Raw genomic sequence first — 19,104 nt, forward strand, 5'->3', positions numbered from 1 at the left:
GTGGATAGCGAAGACAAATATGCAGGGGACACGAAACCACGACCCAGCCTCTTAACTCTTCTGATTCCAAGCGAAAGCACATGCGTGTACGAATGCACGTGCGTGCACGCGTGCACAGCAGCGTCGATGAAATATTGCTGTTGAGTTGTTCGGTGGACACCGCGTGGTTTCGTGGTTTTCCTATCATTTACGCCGGTTGAGTCAGAGAAGATGGAAAGAAGGCAGACGAAAAGAAGAATAGGCTCTAACAGATACAAGACGGAGATAGAGTAACAAATCCGGCACGTGAGAGCGAAGTATTAATTCTACCCATCGTGCACCCTTGTTATTTCAAGCAAAGACACAACCGCCACTCGTCTTTGCCACGCGTCCGCGTCATACTTTATTGGAAAATGTGCAAATACCCTTTCATCGCTACCCTTCGTTCCCTTCGCTTTATACTCTATTTCTTTCCGAAGAGAGCCTATTTACAAAAAATAGAGAATTATCTTCGAGGAAAAGAAAATTGTAAGAAAATTGTGTAATGGTACCAGTAACTTTAGTACCATAAAGTAATTTAACGATGAAATTCCTTATTTTGCCAGATTTAAAAGCTCCACTACGTAAATGTAATAAAATTCAATCTACAAAATGTTAAACATTATAATAACACTGAATTAGTTGTAGGAATGCAATGTCGTAGCTAAAATGAATTGAAATGAAAGATCAAAGGACGAGTTTTAACTCGGTATACTTGGTGAACCCGGAAGGGCTGGTTACAACGCCAAAACTACCGTCTTTTAGGCAACCTAGGCAAAGCTAGCGAACTTCTCTAACAATATAATTCGATATGGGCCGAGTCTGGCTAAACTTGTTTCCGTTATCCGTCGTGGCTGAGGCCTTACATTTCCTGCCGTCACTATGTGATTTCCGTGGCTACCGTAGGGGAATCTTGATACGCGCCATACTGTGTCGAATATGTCCCCGACGATTACCGTTGTTTTTCACCTCACCAATGGCCCTTTTTATGTTTACCCGTGAGGCTATTAACTTTTTACCACGACCGGAAATTATTTCTTTCGTACGGAGTCCGATGTGTGCGATATATTTTTGAGGACCACCTCCGGTACAATTCTTACACCAACACGATAAATGCTTTAATTAATCGCATAGAAATTAAAGAAATTCGACCTCTACTTCTATTTTATGGTAAACATCGATCATCTATATACTCTAGAAGAACAACCCCTAAATTTTATAATCGGGTACTCAACGTTAACCCAGGATTCAGCTCGGCACACGGGGTCGTTTTTCAGTCTTACGCAGGCGTAATCGTGCAAGCTCGTTCCCCTCATCGTATACAGAATGTTGGAACACGAATCGAGCGTCGCTAATTTGCCTCGATAATGAGTGTCCAACCACGATGGAGAATTAACCGGCAAAAAGGGAACATCGGTCCGATCCGTATCTGACAGCTAGTTGGCTGCTTTATGAATAGGGAGGACCTCGGTGATCGCCCCGCGATCACGGAAGAGGACTGATCTGTCCCCGGTGATCTACCACGTTTATTAGAAATGCTCGAGGTGAGAGGCTGACTTGTTTCGTTTGAATAAAGTCGGTACAAGCTTCTTGCGATAATTGTACAAAATTGAGTAAAGTGATGATGAAAATAGTACTTTTTGCAAAAAAATTAAAAAATGTTACTATTTTGAATATTAACCCCTTTACTACTACTAGCGACCACCTATTTACAATTCAAAATAGCAAACATGTAATATAAATTTTTATATGGCAATTAGAATCAAAAGTGTCTATGTTAAAAAATTTCTTATTGAAAATAAACTTTTATGAATAGAGTCCTCAATTTTATAAACAGCCCTCTTGTAGAATATCGCCCCTATTTGCACCGATCATTTGCTAGTATATTTATATTTATTACACATATTTATAATAAGACTGACATTTCAATTGTAGATAATTCTCTAGATACCTTTAGATCAAAACCTATCCACATTAAAGATCATTGAATAATTTATCGTTGCCGATTTTAACCATATTGTTTGAGAAAATTACTTGCATTACAAGATCCATCAAATTCTATCGCGCAACAATGGCATATTATACGAGACTCATTTAGCCCCCTTATCTAAGCTATTTAACGTTTGATCTCAATTGTAGCTGACAATAACTGAATATTACTGGTGAAATACGTTCTCGAGATAGACATTTTACCTATACTGTTATTTTCAGGTGATCAGTGATTTTTCGTTCATATCAGATCAAAAGATGTAAAAAGTAACAAACCGACGAGAATAAAGGTAACCTATTTTTGCCAACAAACATTTGCTTTCGAAATTATTACACTTTTCATGTATTAAACGACGTAACTTCGCGTTATTACTTCTCATAGTAAAATTCTACGTTTACAAGTTGTAATTATGTTTACGTATTATTTGAATCAACTTCCACGTACAAAAGCTCCGTTTGATGTATTTTTTTTAAATCGCAGTGCACATCAGAAGTTAAATTAATTAAGTTACTCGATTCGCTTAAAATGTTGTAAATAAATCAACAGTAATGGAAAGTTTATTAACACGTTGAATGCCAAGGTGAAAATATGCATTTATTGTGAAACATATTGAAGCTCTAATTAAGAATAACTAACTAAGAATAAGAATAGCTAATTTTCAAATTTTAAATGCTAAGCTTGCTATTTGCTATTTTACATTATTTGTGCAATAGCAATATTATTAAAGCTGATGTTTTCCTATTATTTTCTTTTAATCATTCAGGCATATGTAATTTGAGGTGCCAGTCACTGATGACCCCCATGGCATTCAACATGTTAATTTCATTCAATAACGGATACTATTAAAATAGGCTTCTGGTAAATAAAGTGCTAAAGTATGAAATGGGATCAAAAATAGCAGAAAATTTGAATGATTCTATATTACTATCATCTCCGCTGTTATTTCTGATTTTTTCACCTGCTCTTTTATGAAATTTAATTCTGATTGTTCAAGCCAGCTACATGGCTTCATTGGAACGTAGGAAAATACTGGATTTAACACTTACCTGCCACGCATTGGAGTCCAGAGCAAGGTAAGACATGTTGTCAGTGTCCTCCGTGGTTGTGAAAGTATTATGGACCCTCAGAACTAGCCGCCGGTCGCCACTTTATCAATATTAAACTTCTCACTCATGTCCCGAGACGATCGGTAGGCGGCATCTTCCGTCGGTGGTTTCGACAGCGTGCAAAATTGCCTGATTTCAAAACAATACAACTCTTCATTAGATTCTTATTAATAAATTTTCTATAATTTAAATTAAATACAGGAATATGTGCACAGTACTTTGAATACAAATTGAGTCATGCATCTGGCATATATAATATACTTAATTTTAAACATGACACAATAAATAAATTCTCAAAGATTTTTCAAAATTACCTTAAACATAAATTAGATATACATTTTATCAAAATTGTGTTAATACAGCTATATTTCAATGAAATGTGACTATCCGTCTATGTTAGATAAATAGATCATCGAGATAAGGATTAAAGATACCAATCATTAAAATATTGCTACAATAACACTTGATAATTATAAATTATAAAACTCAAAATTATTAATAATATTTTATGTTCACAAACTGATTATTGAAAGACACCCTCTTATACGATCTAAATGAAAAGGTAGGTCATTTAAAACAGCTCAATGGTAATTAACGTAAATGAATTCATTAAATTTCGTAAAAAATTCGTCCGATTAATATGACATTTTTTAAACAAGTAAATACAACAAAAAACACGATACAAGCAATAACTTTATACCCCTGTATTCGTGTACCGACGGAAGAAGTTAAGAAACAAGATATACGTATCCTGTAACGTGGAAAATGAAAGAAAAACTGTAAACAACGCGAGTACAAAGTGAGGTTCCTGGAAAGAGTGCAAACGGCGAAGAATAATACAGAGTCTGGACAAGACGAGAACTGAAAGTCGTCGAAAAAAATGCGAATTACACTGTCGTCGTTTCGAGTCCCTCGGGCGTTCCGTCAACGGATCGAGAACTTAGTTAAGCAAAGTTAAATACGGCTCCCCGAGGTGGTAGCGACCGCTTTTTAATTGCAAACACTTTCACGAAACGAAAAGATAAGTGGCGATCGTCACTCGTCATCGTTTTCTTGATACGATTTTAATAACCTTCAACTCTATGATTTTTAGAACATATTTTGAAGTAAGTATTATTGTATTGTATTAAAATTCAAGGATTTTAAGTTTAACGTGAAAAGACTGCCTGGTGGATAATACTACTTGAAAAGTCCGACCGTACAGAATCTACAATGCCTCGAGGCTCCATTTTGAAAAAGATTAATCTTTATTCTCAATTACTGATATCAGAATTACGTTTATAAATATTTTTATGTCAAAATTATCTTGAAATGATAATTTACAGATGGTTATGAAGTTTTGTTCAAAAATTTTTGGAAAATTAGGTTATGTTTAACATAACTGATATACTTACTACAATTTTATAAAAATAAAGCATTAAATAAGTACGATGTGCTAACCGCAACATAACCTCTACGGTCACTTGTCGCGTTCACAAGGATAAGTCACAATAAAAACAAAAAGACACAAAATGTACGTAAAAATGTACTCACCACAAGTTTCTTTAGATGGTGATCAGCTTTTCACATAGAAACACAAGAAAATCAGTTCCAAGGGACGAAACCAGTCAGAATCATAGCGTCACTTCTTTTATGAAAGGACGTCTGAGCGCGAAAATAAAATAACGGCACACGTTACGAGCAATTCGTTCGAAAACATTGGATACTGTTTCAACTCACATAAAACACGATCGCGAAACTATGATTTACTTCTTGTCACTATTGTCCGTCGCCTAACGAGAATCCACTGCGTCGACGAGTGATGAAACACAAAGGAAGCGTGCGCGTCGCGACATAACACCAAACGTAACTGAAGCCAACGTCAAGACGTTTACGATGTGTTCGCCTTTGCGAGTGGAAGAATACTCGTTCGAACCGACTGAAGTGTAAACAGTAATTTTCGAAGTTCTGTTTGTTTTCTGTACGCACTGGGACACGTTTCGCACGCGAATCGGATTCGGTCACCGCAACTTAATCCTCGTTGGATTAACATGGGCTAATTTGAAACGCTACCCGCGTCTTCGTTTCTTTCTTGCCGAGTTCTTAATCCCCTTCTTGTCCTCTCGTTTACACCATTCCTCTCCCCCTACCTTTCGTCTTTTCTCGTGTGATATTGCACCGTCCTTCGACTTGTACCACTCTCTTTCCCTCTCTTTCCTTCTTTCTCTTCTCCCCCTCCCCTCTCTCTGTCTCATGCACACCCTCACGATGATTACTTAAATGGTGGTCCGCGATCGTTCGGCACCGCGATGCCGGGCGACAGTTCGGTTGGACGTGAAAATTTTCGGGAGGCCGGGAACCGCGACGAAGACGCGATGACGAGGACGAAGATGGAAACGAGGAGCAACGGAACGATACACGACGGGAAGCAAGAAAGTAACTTTTGTGCGTTATTCCTCCCCCGGTGTGTGTTGCCACCGCACGTGGCGCGTCGCGACGTCGCACTGTGCTCGAGGCAAGAGAGGCGCCGCGGCACCCCTTTGCTCCTCTCGAAAGCCACCCTTCGTAAACCACGCTCCCTACCTCCTCATCCTCCCTTTCGCTTCGTCAGCCCGCCCGCCCACCCGCACCCACGTCCGCGTCGACCACCAACCTCCCCTCGCTCGTTGCACCCTACGGGGGTGTGGTGCCTCCGCCTCCAGTCACATGACGGACCCTGCGCGATCTCCCTGCTACACGCGCCAGCCGCCGGGGATGGCCTAACCTAACCTACACACCGATATAACCTGTACGAGCACGCTTCGTGTAACGCGCCGAGCTTCGTCTAACCTACCCTTTACTCTGGGACACAGTTTTTTATTTTCCTGTACGCCTCCGTTCATCGACAAACTTGTACCGGCATTTTTCTTAACTGACGAACGATCGTTCTGATATAGAAAGCATAAATAGGCGCGCTAAATATTTCTAAATGATCCGTATTTGTACCAATATTTAGGGGTTGTAAAATGATAATTAGATAGGTAATGATTAAATGTGTAACGAAGGTGGAAGATCGTCGTGTACCCGTTGTTATGTCGCGTAACACATGCGTGTGTACGTACGCACGACGAGGACAGAGGGCTGGATTCCATGCACCACACCCTCTGCACCCCTAATCCTAGGACGTACTGTGTATAACAGTGTGCCGCCAATACGTTTGTGCGGCGTAACACGAAAAGGACGACGGATGCTTAGTAGAGTCTGCGCATGGCCGATCGATGCCCCTTCCTACTTCGCCATCACCCCTCCTGAATCGCGACTACTACTGACTTCGTACACCCCACCATCCTGTCCCCAGCGAACTAGGACTACCACGCTACAGCCCCTTTCTTCGTACATCCCGGCTGACGCTACCTCCGCTGCCCATCCCACTCATACATTTACCAGGCCTGCTTCAGAAGTAGAGAAAGATCAAGAGAAGGGTGAACGATGAAAGAGGAGGAAGGTACGGAGGTGGAGTAAAGAAAATGCTTCTAAGAACACGTCAAGACGAGGCTTCTGTTTTTATCTCTGGAGATTTCGGCAGGTTTTCACGCTGTCGCTCGTTACTTCGTACACCCCTTGTCTTTTTGCCGTTTCTTCAGCGCCTCGCTTCCATTTTAGAATTCTTCATCCCCTTTTGCTCGTCGCTAGTATCACGAATCTTGAATTCGATAGACCGTCTGAAGTATGATTCTTTTTTTCTGCTTCGAATAACTACGAGATCAATAGTCAATCGCAATGCCTAAAATCTATCAAATATTATTATTCATAACGTATTTCACCTTTGAGATTTAATATCAAATCGATTATTTCCAGGAAGATACAACGATGTACCTTCTCGATGTTCCTAGTTTCCGTGATCGAGCTCTAAACTCGCGGCAGAGGTCAAACCGTCCATCTTCTTGGCGGAGAACGCCGTACCACGCCTATGTTAAGTCGTGACTCGATCGAGGTGGAGGAAGCGCGCTGGTGTTATATTAGCGCCTAGAAACAACCTGATACGATCCTCCGGGGTATCCACGGTTCTTCGTGAATAGCCCGTGGAGAAAGAAGCGAGAAACGCAAGATCGACAAACAACCGGTCGGCGTTGCACAATTAACCCAGAGTAGCCGATTCGACTGAAACTCGACTAACGTTGGATAGGTCGAACAGGTCAAATCGAGTCGACCGGTACGCGAAGTCGTCACTCGCTCGATATAGTGCCGGAGATGTTCGATATCCTTAGCGCAGCTGCGATCGTGCAAACGTCAAGCAGTTCAACGCGATATGCAAACTCTTCTGTAAGAAGTTCGTTTGAGGGAGGGAAAGTTCTCGTTGTTCTCCTCTATCTACCTATCGGTGACCTGCTATTGCCTAGTCTTTCGTTATATTTCAGCATGGTTATTGTTATATTTATGCCATTTTTGTTCTTTAAATGATTGAAGACTTTCAGAGAAAAGTGGGCGCAGTTAGAGACACACTCTTCAAACCGCAAGAAATTATGAAAAATTAATTTATTTTAGATAAATATTTTATTTTAAACTGTAGGGACGATATATTTGACCCTATAACGGCGGACCACGGAGAGAGCTCCAATTTTAATTCAATTTTGTTTCATATAATTTTCATTTTCTAAATTTTATACTGTTCCTCTGAAAATTATTCTTCTAATATATAAAACTCTTTGATCGAGGACTGTCATGAAATTATTTTGCCCGGTTGAATATCGTACGTGCGATCAAAGACAAAATCCTTCCTGTAACCAAGCTTCAGCAGGTAACGGTGAAGTTACTCGCTAAGAAATCTACTGTAATCCACTTTGTTCCAGAGCACATCACATTATAACGCTATAACTCGCTCGTGTGATGCAATTTAACTACCACGTCATTACTTCCAAAGTTAAGCTGGTGTAAGTTGGAAATTACTAGTTAAATTGCATATATCCATGCAAGAGCCGAGAGCGCTGTGTAATCTGCCCATGTGTTTATCTATCGGTAGGTAGTTGAGCATATACCGTGGTCCCTCCATCATCGAGATGGTCACGGAGACCATCTTACCCTAATTACCTAATAATCCGCAGCGATGACCTAACTTTGGCTGTGTCTAAGTGGTTTCCGCGTCACAGCAACTTGAATGATGTGTCTATAACTCTGGCAAATTCTAATGGATGTACACGAAACATGTATAAACGTGATTACGAAATTTATGCAAACAGTATTTTCTTATTTCCTTTCAAATAAATAATATTTTTATTCTCTACAAAATTAATCTATCTTTAATAAATTTTTAATAAATTGCAGAAACAAGCAATAATTTACAAGCTACCCTAAAAATTGTCTGAAAAATTTTATACGCTGCATTACACATGTCGAAGTAACAAATTTAACCTGACATGATTCCATTTGGAAACGAAAGCCCTCCGATTCCATAATAATTTTTTACGTAAGAATCTTTATAAGCGAAGGGAGAAGCCGATCGACGAAACGACAGAATCAATAGATCCCGGATGATCCCTCTATTGCTATAAACACATTCTCTAAGATCGATACTGATCCCTATTGATCACGAGGACCACAAATGCGACGCGTCCTCGGCGTATCCTTTCAGGTTTCACGAACAGCTCGGGGCTGTCAGGTGCTAGCATTGCTCCGACCATAAAAATGTGCGTATCTGGAGCTGATTTTTCTGAAAACATTAATGCATCGTGAAAGGCCGCTGAATAACCTCCTCTCTCTTTTTTTTCCTCCGCGGGCGGTGAAGAGCTTGTTGACTTAAGCGCGTGGCAAATTTGGTCCTTTCAAACATTTTCCTACGCGAATACGATCCACTCTACGTTGCTCCGAGGATTACACCCACAAAATGCTTTCGAGCTACTGCTTTGTTGCACTCGCCTTTCTTTTTTGTAAACGTTTTTTTTTTCCTCCTCTTCTTTCTTATCCCTTCGACGCGAAATGTCTTTCGAAAGAATCGGGACTATTTTGGGACAACTGGGTTGATCAAACATTTACTACCTTGTCAACGAGTACTCTTTTCAAGTGTGTGATTCACGAAAATTTTCAAAAACGTACATAATTTACAGGAAAATTATCTAATAATTTAAGTAATTTATTTTAATAACGTAACATATTTTCTACGATATATTAAAATTGGCATTAAACACATGAAATAATTTCTTTGTTAGAACATAATTTTATTAGTACAACATTTCATATTTTGCTTTATGATCAACCCTTCTGCTTCAATCTAACATAAATTAAGTTACTTTTTATTTTATTCGATCATTATTTGTTTGTATAAATTTGATAGCTTTAAAGTAAATACCTTCAGGCAATGACAATTAATTCCATTAAATATCTGGAAGTTTTCCCCGTTCGGTTAAGGATCTTATTCGACGGTAGACGAAGGATTAAGAACTGGAAGCCGAACTTTCATAATTACAATAAACAAGTCCCGGTTGCTGGTGTTAAACGGCCTGTTACGGAGCACAAACGCCTCACGGTAATAGCATGCAAATTGTTGGCTTACCTAACGTCTGGACTCGGTGGGTTCTTTTGAAATGTGATTTCTTACTACTTTAAATCCGAACGGTGTTTGCCGCCCTTTGATGCTCCATGATATTTTCGTAAGAGGGTTCGAGGCTTGCCGCGCGAGCGGAATATCGAGCAAGATATTACCGTGGATTTGTTTCAACTTTAATCTCGGATTTTCTCAGACGATTCAATTGGAAAGAATGGAAATTCGAAGAATAAATAAATTCGATAGGTTTTTCTTATGCTTAAGAAAATAAATATTTTCAACGGAATAAAAATAAATGAAACATAGGTATTCTCCATCGAAATGAAGTCTTCACGAATTTGCATCCAATTAAATGTAAGAGATCGACAACAAAATGGTACAGGGTTCGCTGGAAACGTTCCCCGAGGAAAACGGTTCATCCGTTCCGGATAATAATCTTCCCGTTCAAAGCACAAGGCTCTCGATTCCCGACGGACCGAAACGTTTCGGAATGAACGACCATTTTGCAAAGCGGAACACGGAAAGATGTACATCTAGGAATAGGTACGCTGGCTACCTACCTACATACGTCTTCGAACGTATAGAACGGTTCTAATAACAGTATGCCAAGCCTTTCGTTCCAGTATGAACGACGTTCCATCTGTCCCTCTGGCAACGACCGATCGCCCGCAGTGTAGCGTGATTCGGTAGCATTTGAAAATGCTACACACCCGGTACCGAGCGTGCTCTTTACGCCACGCTGAAATAAAGTTCCACCGGTACACGGTTTGCGGCGTTCTCGTGGATTCTAATAAGCGCGTGTCAATTCCTCTCCAATTTCAGTACTAGCGCTGGATCCGTTGGCGTGGCGAATCCGTGCTCGCGCAAAACTGTTAGCCCGTGGCGGCGTGGCGTGATCGGGTAGCGTTTAAAAGTCGATCCACCGACCGGTACATCGCCGTACCGCTGCACGAATTCCAGCGTCGACCAGACCAGCGGCGGCCCGCTATCCAACAGCTCTTAATTCGCGATAAAACATTAGTATCCTTCTTATTGAACGTTCGACGGTGCACCCACGGCGCGAACACGATCCGAACATTCTCTCCTCTGGACTGGAATTTCTACGGGATATATACATACATATATACCGTACGAGATGCATTATAAAAGCTTGTTCGGATTCGTTGGAAGCGCAAAGAAGCAGGGAACGGTGTGCAGACGGTGTGCAAAAGAAAATCGACGAACTAAACGCGGGTATCGTACGTTCTGCATTCATCCGAGGCCGCGGCTGGCGATGCAGCAAGAGTAAGCGACGCATTAGCATAATTGCCTGTACAGGGAGGCGATTTTTCCACGATACGTTTCGCCGAAGCGGAGGAAAACGACGAACGGAAGAAAGTCGGTAACGCTAGTCGTCGCCTTGAGGAACGCTTAATATCCGTATTATTCCCGACACCGTGCATTCATTTCGCTTCCGATACAATTAACCGTGAAGGTATATATCATGGTCGCGAGGCGAAATCCTGCCTGCCATCGATAACGCGCCGCTCAGCTGCAGTTCGTTCGTCCGACAACCCGCCCAGTCGTATATATCAGACGCGCCGCGGCGTACGGTATCCTCGGAAACGTTTGGTAACGCGCGCGTCCACTGAGCAACATGGAAGAAAAGCTCGCTTGCATCGGGAAGAGCGGTACGAAAGAAAAGATTTGGATGCGCCGGAACGAAGAACCTCGAGAGCCGGAGACTTTATCATCGCGCTCGGTCGCTCGGCCTCTCTCATTAGTTGGCTGGCACGCCGCCCCCGGGGCCGGCCTGTGCGTGAGTTTAATCTGTGCGAAGCGGTGAGGCCCGCTGGTGTATGCGTGAACTCGCCGCTCGTCCTCGGTAACGCGTGTCTGTCCGTGGTGGCCGCGCGTTCCTCGCACACCCCGTTCACCCTCGTCGATCCGCCTCGCGGTACAAGCGTACACCGCTCGCTCCCGCTCTTGACGTGTTCGTGCGGCCGCGCTAGGTAGAAAGCGATGCAGCGTGGGCGGCGCACACGCTACGGCATTCCGTAGCGGGGCCGGCAGCGGCACGAAACCGCGCGTAATATGGGAATCCGAGGGGGCTTGATTTTAAGTGGAGAGAACAAATATCCCTCCTTATGCGCCGCGGCTAGACCTCAATTATCATGGAATCCCGACGGAGGGCGCCGAATAAATTCGGGGTTAGAACCCGGGGACCTGCCAGAAATTCGCCGATCCGCCACTGGGAAAAGGATTCTTTGTAGCGCAGGAATCGGCCTCGAGAGATTTCGATTGACCTGATTGTGAGAAACAAAGGTAGATTACTCCATTTAGATCCATATCAACTTAACTTCAGTATTAATATTTAATTATAATAATTTCTAAAAAAGTTACAAACTTTGAAATAAATCCTAGGCTAAAGAAGTAAACACTGTTTTTTAATTTAATTTTCTTACATTTAGTTGAAGATATTTTTATATGGAGTCAACATCCAATTTGTAAAAAAACATTATTAAAATCTTTAAGTTTAAAATCAGCTCAGTCCTGTTAATACTTTATCTACTGGAATCCTAAGAAGAACCAATTAATAATCTCTTGATTATTACAGATCCGCATATAATTCAGTTGCAGTAATGAAAGTTAAATGTACTTTAATTAAGAGAAGATTGAAAAGAAAGATTACCCCTTTTAATCTTTAATTATTGTTAATTATAAAGTGGTAGTGCTTATCTATTTTATTTATGACTGGTAGGTAACGTGTTAATAAATAATCAAAAAACAATAGTACATTAACAGTGTTTATCAAGAACAGCTTCCCAGCATTGTCATGGATTAAAAAAAAAACCCACGAGCGTGAAGTTGGAATAATCGAAACAAACGTTCGCAACTGTACACCCTCTGGAGTCGCAGTGGAGCGGCAAACGACGGTAGCTCGTGACTACTTAAGAAAGGAAATCGTCCCCCGTTCGTCGAGCACGATTCAGCGCGATTCTATCGCGCAGTGATTCCCCCGTTGCGTTGCCGGGACGAGAAGAATGCACTCGTCATTACGCGGCTACGTGACGATCAAAAGGAGGCCTGCGGTATTTACAACGAACGGGCACGATCGCGGCCTACACCCGATCGATCGTTCCGTTCTGTCGCAGGGACCCCAACAGCGTCGAGCAATTCTCGTTCTTCAAACAACGCCAATATGTTGGTTCGTGGGTCACTGCTTTGGCACGAAACTCGTACACACACGATTCGCGGCGCGGCGGTGAGGGAAGAAACGGAGGGAAAGTGGAATGGATCTGGAACGGCGTGGAGAGAGAAGGGTGTAGGTCTCGTCTGCCTGGTATAGGGGTGAAATTTAGTGCGGAATATAAGGGACCCTCCCGAGCTTGGCCTAAGGCGGGGTTTACAGCCCTCCTTGTGAATCTGGCCGTGTGCGCATACATTTTCAAAACTCACTTCGATCCACCAGGTTGGAAGGGATCGCATTGTCGCAGACAATTCTCTATCTTTTCCCTTTTTCCATCCCTTCTTTCGCTCGTCCCACGGCTGCCTCTTCCTTTTCACACAAGCCACGGTCACGCGTCCGATCGACGGATACGTGGACCGTTTCAGCTTCCTCGAGGAACTAGCGCCCCTTTTTTCTGTTAGACCCTCCGCGAAGAAAGGGACGCACCAACTCCTCCCAGTTTTCTGCCCTTTTACGCTTCGCGACGCGCCCGTCCGTCTGTCCAATTAAACTTTTAGTGCGCGTTTAACGCGTCGCTCGCGAACCGTACTCGGCGACCGCTCGCCCCGCGTTCACCACCGTGTTAACCAGTGAAAGTTAAATTGAGACTTAAATGGCTCTCTCGAGGAATAACGATCGCGTTATCTGATCGTTCGTTCAACGTGGAATGGTTGTCATAGTTGATAAAAAAAAGAAAATTCTACTTAATGATTGGAGAGTTTGAATATAATTGCTATTGCAAGGTAGTGTACAAACAAAAATTATGTACATACTTTATATTACCGATTTCAGAGTTTTATTATGTACGTTTAATTAGTTTTCTTACGTATGATAAATTATTGTTAATGCTTAGTACACGCAACGTGCTAGTGAACAGATGAAATGATTGTTTAATTATATTCAGTATTTTCAATGTTCAGACCGTGGAAAATTGAAATGGAATACGACGATGATATATAATTATATTAATATTAATTTTGCCGACATTATCTTAATTAGAGTGGGCATGCATACTATTTCGTAAACAACGGTTTGTTACCGAACAGTTTTCAATGATTGACTTTTGTACACGATTGAGCATGAATCATTGATAACGTTAATAAATAGCGATCCAGTTAACAGACGATTTTCAGCTGAACGAGAAACCGCGAAAATGTGAAACAAAAAGTAAGAAAAATAAATTCAACGCTACCGTGAGTTATTTAACGCGCTAATTGCTCGACCGCTTTATTTTATAGAGGAATCACGGAAAATATACATTCTATAGTTAAATGTATTGAATTTCCGTCAATGTCGACTAAATAAATGAAAATTCATGAGTAATATCCGCCGGAGGGTATATTTTCGATCGCTGCCAGTAAATGGAACTTTATTCTTATATTGTTGTCTTAAAATCCCGCGTAATTGTTCAAATACCGTACAAGCAAACATTTTATGCTTCGTTAATAGATTTGTATAAAAAAAGAGCAATAATCATGCTTATCCTGTTACATAAAGTATCAAATAGATCATTTCTGAGAAAACAATCTATACAAAGTGGTCCATCTAATGTAACTACTTCAATTATTTTTGTTATCAACAAACTAATAGTTCGTATAGAGAATACTGTTCAAAGTATATTCAAAATAATTATCTAAAATTATTTTTATATGTTTCATTTTTCATTAAGTTTTCAAAGTCATCTTTAATTTTACTATACTCTTCACCCTGAAGAATCTTTAAAATCTATAAGAAAAACAATTCTAATTAGTCTTCTGATAATAAAAATAGTTAAGATAAATATGAATGAATGCACAAGTCCAGTATGCGTGCAGGAGTTCAATCTCCAATCCCGTCGCACGAAACGATACTCCTGTATATCGGTCGTCGTAGTCGCCGAGACGGTACATTATTCCATTCGGTGGTCGCACGAAAGGAAAAGTTACGAGCGGGAAGAAAAATTGCAGCAAAGGTACGGAGCTCACCCAGCGCGATCACGCGCGCACGTGTACGTATACGCGCAAGTTAAATCCTTACCTCCTGCACGGCCCTCGTTCGTCCTCTACGGTCGACTATCCGTCTCCTTTTCCAGCTTCCTCGAAAGGATATTTCTTCCCTTGTCGCGTTACCTGTGCGTGCGCTGATCCGCGTCCGCGCCACCCTATCCTTCTCGCTCTTCGCCGCTTGTACGCGGCGCGTATATATTTCAGCGGCGCTCCAGTGCCCCGCGGGCGGTCCCCGAAAGTTTGCCGATTTAAGGATCGGGAGGGACATAAATTGAAAGTAATGGCTCGGTGTGTACGCGTCAGGTCGGACGTGGACGTGCAACGGGGTAGAACGACCGAGACGTCTCTCGCAGCGGCGGTTCCGACCCGAGACGGTGCAAACGTTGTCCTGTCACGAAACATGCCCGTCTTTTCTGCTTCGCACAGCCGAGATGACTGGTACCAATTCGACCGCGCGTGCTCCGATCGCTACGCACGGCAGCTTGTAAAACAAGCATGGTACTCGGGCCATGCGTCGAACGGAATCGGTCCACGAAGAACGCCGGCTGATGGGGAGGAAAAAGGAAGCGAGCAGCAAGGAGTTCCTCCTCGCGATACGAAAAGAGACGAAGAGAAAGGAGAAGAGCATCCGTAGCCGTGGGCGCGATAAGGTGTCTCGAGCCCCAGGTGGTGGCCAACCACCTACTGGGAGTTAAGAACTCTAAATTACGCGTGGACATGGGTTTATGTCTTCATCGGTTACAGCCAACGACCGGTCTCCGAGCAACTGACGTTCCGGTTATTCCCGAACCTTTATTATTATATATTTCTCGCTTTTCCCCCGTAACCCGCGAATAAATTACCGCGTCAGGAAAAAAGGGAACAGAAAAGAAGAGGAAGTAGTAAGAGACTCATAGTTACCATGGACACACGAGGATCAAGTCGAGCGTACGTTCAACGAAAAATTAAATGTATCCTTTTCTGTATGGCGCTTTTTATTCCGTAGGTAATTAACAAGCAGCGTAGAGTATGGGTTAATTAATTATTTTCAAACTGGCCGGGATACACGTGTTTCATGCACGTTTTTTTTTTGCCTGCGTTCCGTGCTTTAATCGAAACAATCCTGAAAAGCTTTCGTTAGCCTTTTATTACTGTGTTATGGGATATTAAAATTGTTTTCTAGAGTAATTCTCACTCTGGAAGTGTACTGTGTACTGTTTAAATAGGGTGAAATAATTTTTTTTATGGAAAACCTTGTTTTTTATGTATCTAATATAGCAAACAAGTCATAATATTACTATAAATGATAAAAAAGTCTATTTTCTCAAACATAAAGTCCTAATATGAATTTTAATATAAATTTTATTATAAATTTTCAACTTAATTGTGCACAAAATATTTCATTTTCTTTTGTACCATCTATTACATAAAGAATCAAAGATATTAGAGCGTATGAAAAAATGGGTATCATAACATAAAATAATATAGAAGCTTGAGTCAGTCGGAGGCCGAGGAAAACTGGCCAACTTTCTTACGGGGAAACGCCTTTAACATAACCCAATATCCTAACGCGGTTCGGTCATTTCCTGGTGGCCATATAACCGTCCCTAAAGCGAGTCTCCGGGGAGAATTTTGTCAAAGGATCTTTATTCTACGTTGACGTATAATACACTATAGCGCCTCGAGCGAAAGGGAAACGTGATACGGTGAGTGTCACACCGCAAAAATTTCGATTACGCATGAACGCGTTCAGAAAGAATGTCACTGGTTCATTTTTTTCTAACTTTGTTTACGATACCAGGGGGTGGAACTACACATGTAACAAAATTGTAGTTGGAAGCATTTCATTTTTTTTATATTCGAAATCAATTTATTTCTTACTCCGTATTGACGTTTCGACAAATGGCTTCAAACGAAATACTTTCTTCATTAATTTTTATATTAATTACCATAATTTTTATAATTAACGTCGCAACCGTTCAGTCATGTGAAACAACTCATTTTAATAGAGATAGAAGTTTAAGCGGTTACGTTTAAAAAAGTTCTCTGCAGAAATTCCAGGATGGTCTCTAAAAATTCTGCAGAAAAATATCTATAGCCCGAGGCCAGGTCGAAAGTATTTTAAAGTCATTTCAAACTTCTCTAACGGAATTTACATTTTTCTCTTTCAATACGGACAGATGGTATATAATAATTTATCTTCATTGACAAAATTAGATATACTTAATAAAGTTTTAAAAATTTCGACTTCATTAATAGAGAACTCTTTTTATTAATTTAACCCTTGGGCAACAGATAACATGGACAGATAGTCGGTAAAAAATGACCCAATACTAAAAATTTATTCATTCTATACTTGAAGTAACATATACAATTACCTATTTCATAATTAAACAGTAACTATTCTTCCCTTCTAAAAATTGTATCACTACAGAATTACTTAGAAGTAGCAGTTTCAAGTGAATATAAGACAAATTAAAGGGTGGGTCTTGAGTGACACATCATACTTCATTCATGAATTAATTTTGAATTTTTACGAGTATAAAAACATTCTGTAACAAAGCTAATATTGATCAAAGAAAAATATTCACCCAGTTGCATTGTTTGATCACGTGAAAAAATTGTTGAAAAACAATGATTACCACTGCGCAGGTGCTTACTTAATCACTTCTATTTTTTGCGGTTTGCAATTTCATAGATGAGACCACGTTCATACCATTCGGATGAATTCGTGCACATACAGGTGATTGGTTGATTGCACATACGGGATCGAACGTAGTTCGACTTCAGTTTTAAATATTGAAAACGTCAGGGCTTTGAGGTAGAACCGACAGGCTGCCGCGGACAGGAAGCCTCGCGTTTTGTTTGACGTTCAACGTATTTTCAGAAATTTCAACATCGTATGCAGTCTAAAAATCCATTTCGGCGTAGATAGCTCGGAATCACAAGCGGAAACGGGAAACCGTGACAACCGTATTTCCTCGTGCACAAGGACCACCAAACGTTCGAGCACCATTTTAATAACAGCTCATGTAAAAAGTTCGATGCTCGTGTCATCAATGTATCGATAATACGTCTGTTGCATACATTGTTTCTTTTTTTTTTACTTAAATTGGTTGTGCAGTGTAATTAAATTGTTAGCTTAGATCCTTGTTACTTTATCAGAACATTCAAAGGAGCTGAAAATTATTAATTAATAAAACCAATTAACGATACATCTTCAAACAAGAACAATATCGTAATTAAATACTAATCTAAATTATGATGATAAAAGAGCAAAAGCTTTTTATAATACATTCTTTGATTCTTTTTAAATTATAATGAAGTTCTGGATTCGAGGCCCGTGACGCGTGTACTCGAACTTCCGTGCACGATTCTTTCGGGTCTATTTTTCTGATAATTACAAGAAGGAAAAACAATGGACTCAATCACGCTGTGGAACAATGGCGAAATACAACAATTGCGTGTAGGACCCCCCATGAAGATACGCGCCCAGCTGGTAATTGGACGTTGGCTTGCAGGGAGCCCTACGTGCCAAGTGCTCAAACCCCTTCGCCGCTAGATACTTGCATTGTTTATGCCTCTCGTTCGTTCTACGTGCATCTTTTATAGTTAGAACGGGTCTACCACAACGATACGCAGTTAAGGGCAAGCGATTCTGTCACTGCTTACTCATTGTTGCCCTGAAAAAAGGATCACGGAGTTACACGTGAAACGAGATGTCCCGTTAATCAATTAAGATCCTGCGGTTGTTAACGTGTCGAATTCTGTGAAGTAATCGATGATCAATACTACAAATTTAATACCTTGACTAAAGTGTTAATTAATATTTATAATGGATTAACTGAAAAATGAAATTGAAGGTAATTCTAATTTAAAAAAATGTAATAACAATTAATTAATGATAGTGTATACTTATCAGTAAATGGAAATAAAGATATTAATTGATTTCTGTATTTAATCAACAATGATCCCGAGGGATGAACTATGAATCGTCCATAACATTTGTGGTATTTCTCACTTCTTACTCGATTTCCGTCTAAAACCATGAATTTAGTTTTCTACATAGCCCAGGGCGATACGTGAAATAATACCAACGCGGCGACCATAGTCAATTTCAATTGAAATGAACGGTCCAATTCGCCATATGCAACAGCGTTTGTAATCGCACCAATTTGGATGCGATTTCCAACCCTCCACTTGCTGGGACCCCTCAAACTTTGTATTTTTTCAATTCGAGGGTATCTTTAAATAGAATGTATTAAACTTTATAATTCTTTAAATTTTGATTAAAGTTGAAAATTCTCAGAAAAGAAATAATT

The 19,104-nt window shown here is 40.7% G+C and overlaps 1 protein-coding gene across 1 annotated transcript in view; it reads right to left on the reverse strand.

The window, feature by feature from the left end:
* Nucleotides 1–5,520, reverse strand: part of LOC114882887 (transcription factor AP-2-epsilon) — a 161,644-nt gene extending 156,124 nt beyond the window's left edge. The window contains exons 1-2 of the mRNA XM_029200044.2: nt 4,648–5,520; nt 3,055–3,243 (exon numbers count right to left, since the gene is read on the reverse strand). Of these exons, the coding sequence (XP_029055877.1) occupies nt 3,055–3,090 (36 nt within the window). The 5' untranslated portion in view covers nt 3,091–3,243; nt 4,648–5,520. The remainder of the gene's footprint in view (nt 1–3,054; nt 3,244–4,647) is intronic.
* Between the last annotated feature and the right edge of the window lie 13,584 nt (nt 5,521–19,104).

Source organism: Osmia bicornis, chromosome 1 (assembly GCF_907164935.1).
Source record: "Osmia bicornis bicornis chromosome 1, iOsmBic2.1, whole genome shotgun sequence".
NCBI lineage: Eukaryota > Metazoa > Arthropoda > Insecta > Hymenoptera > Megachilidae > Osmia > Osmia bicornis.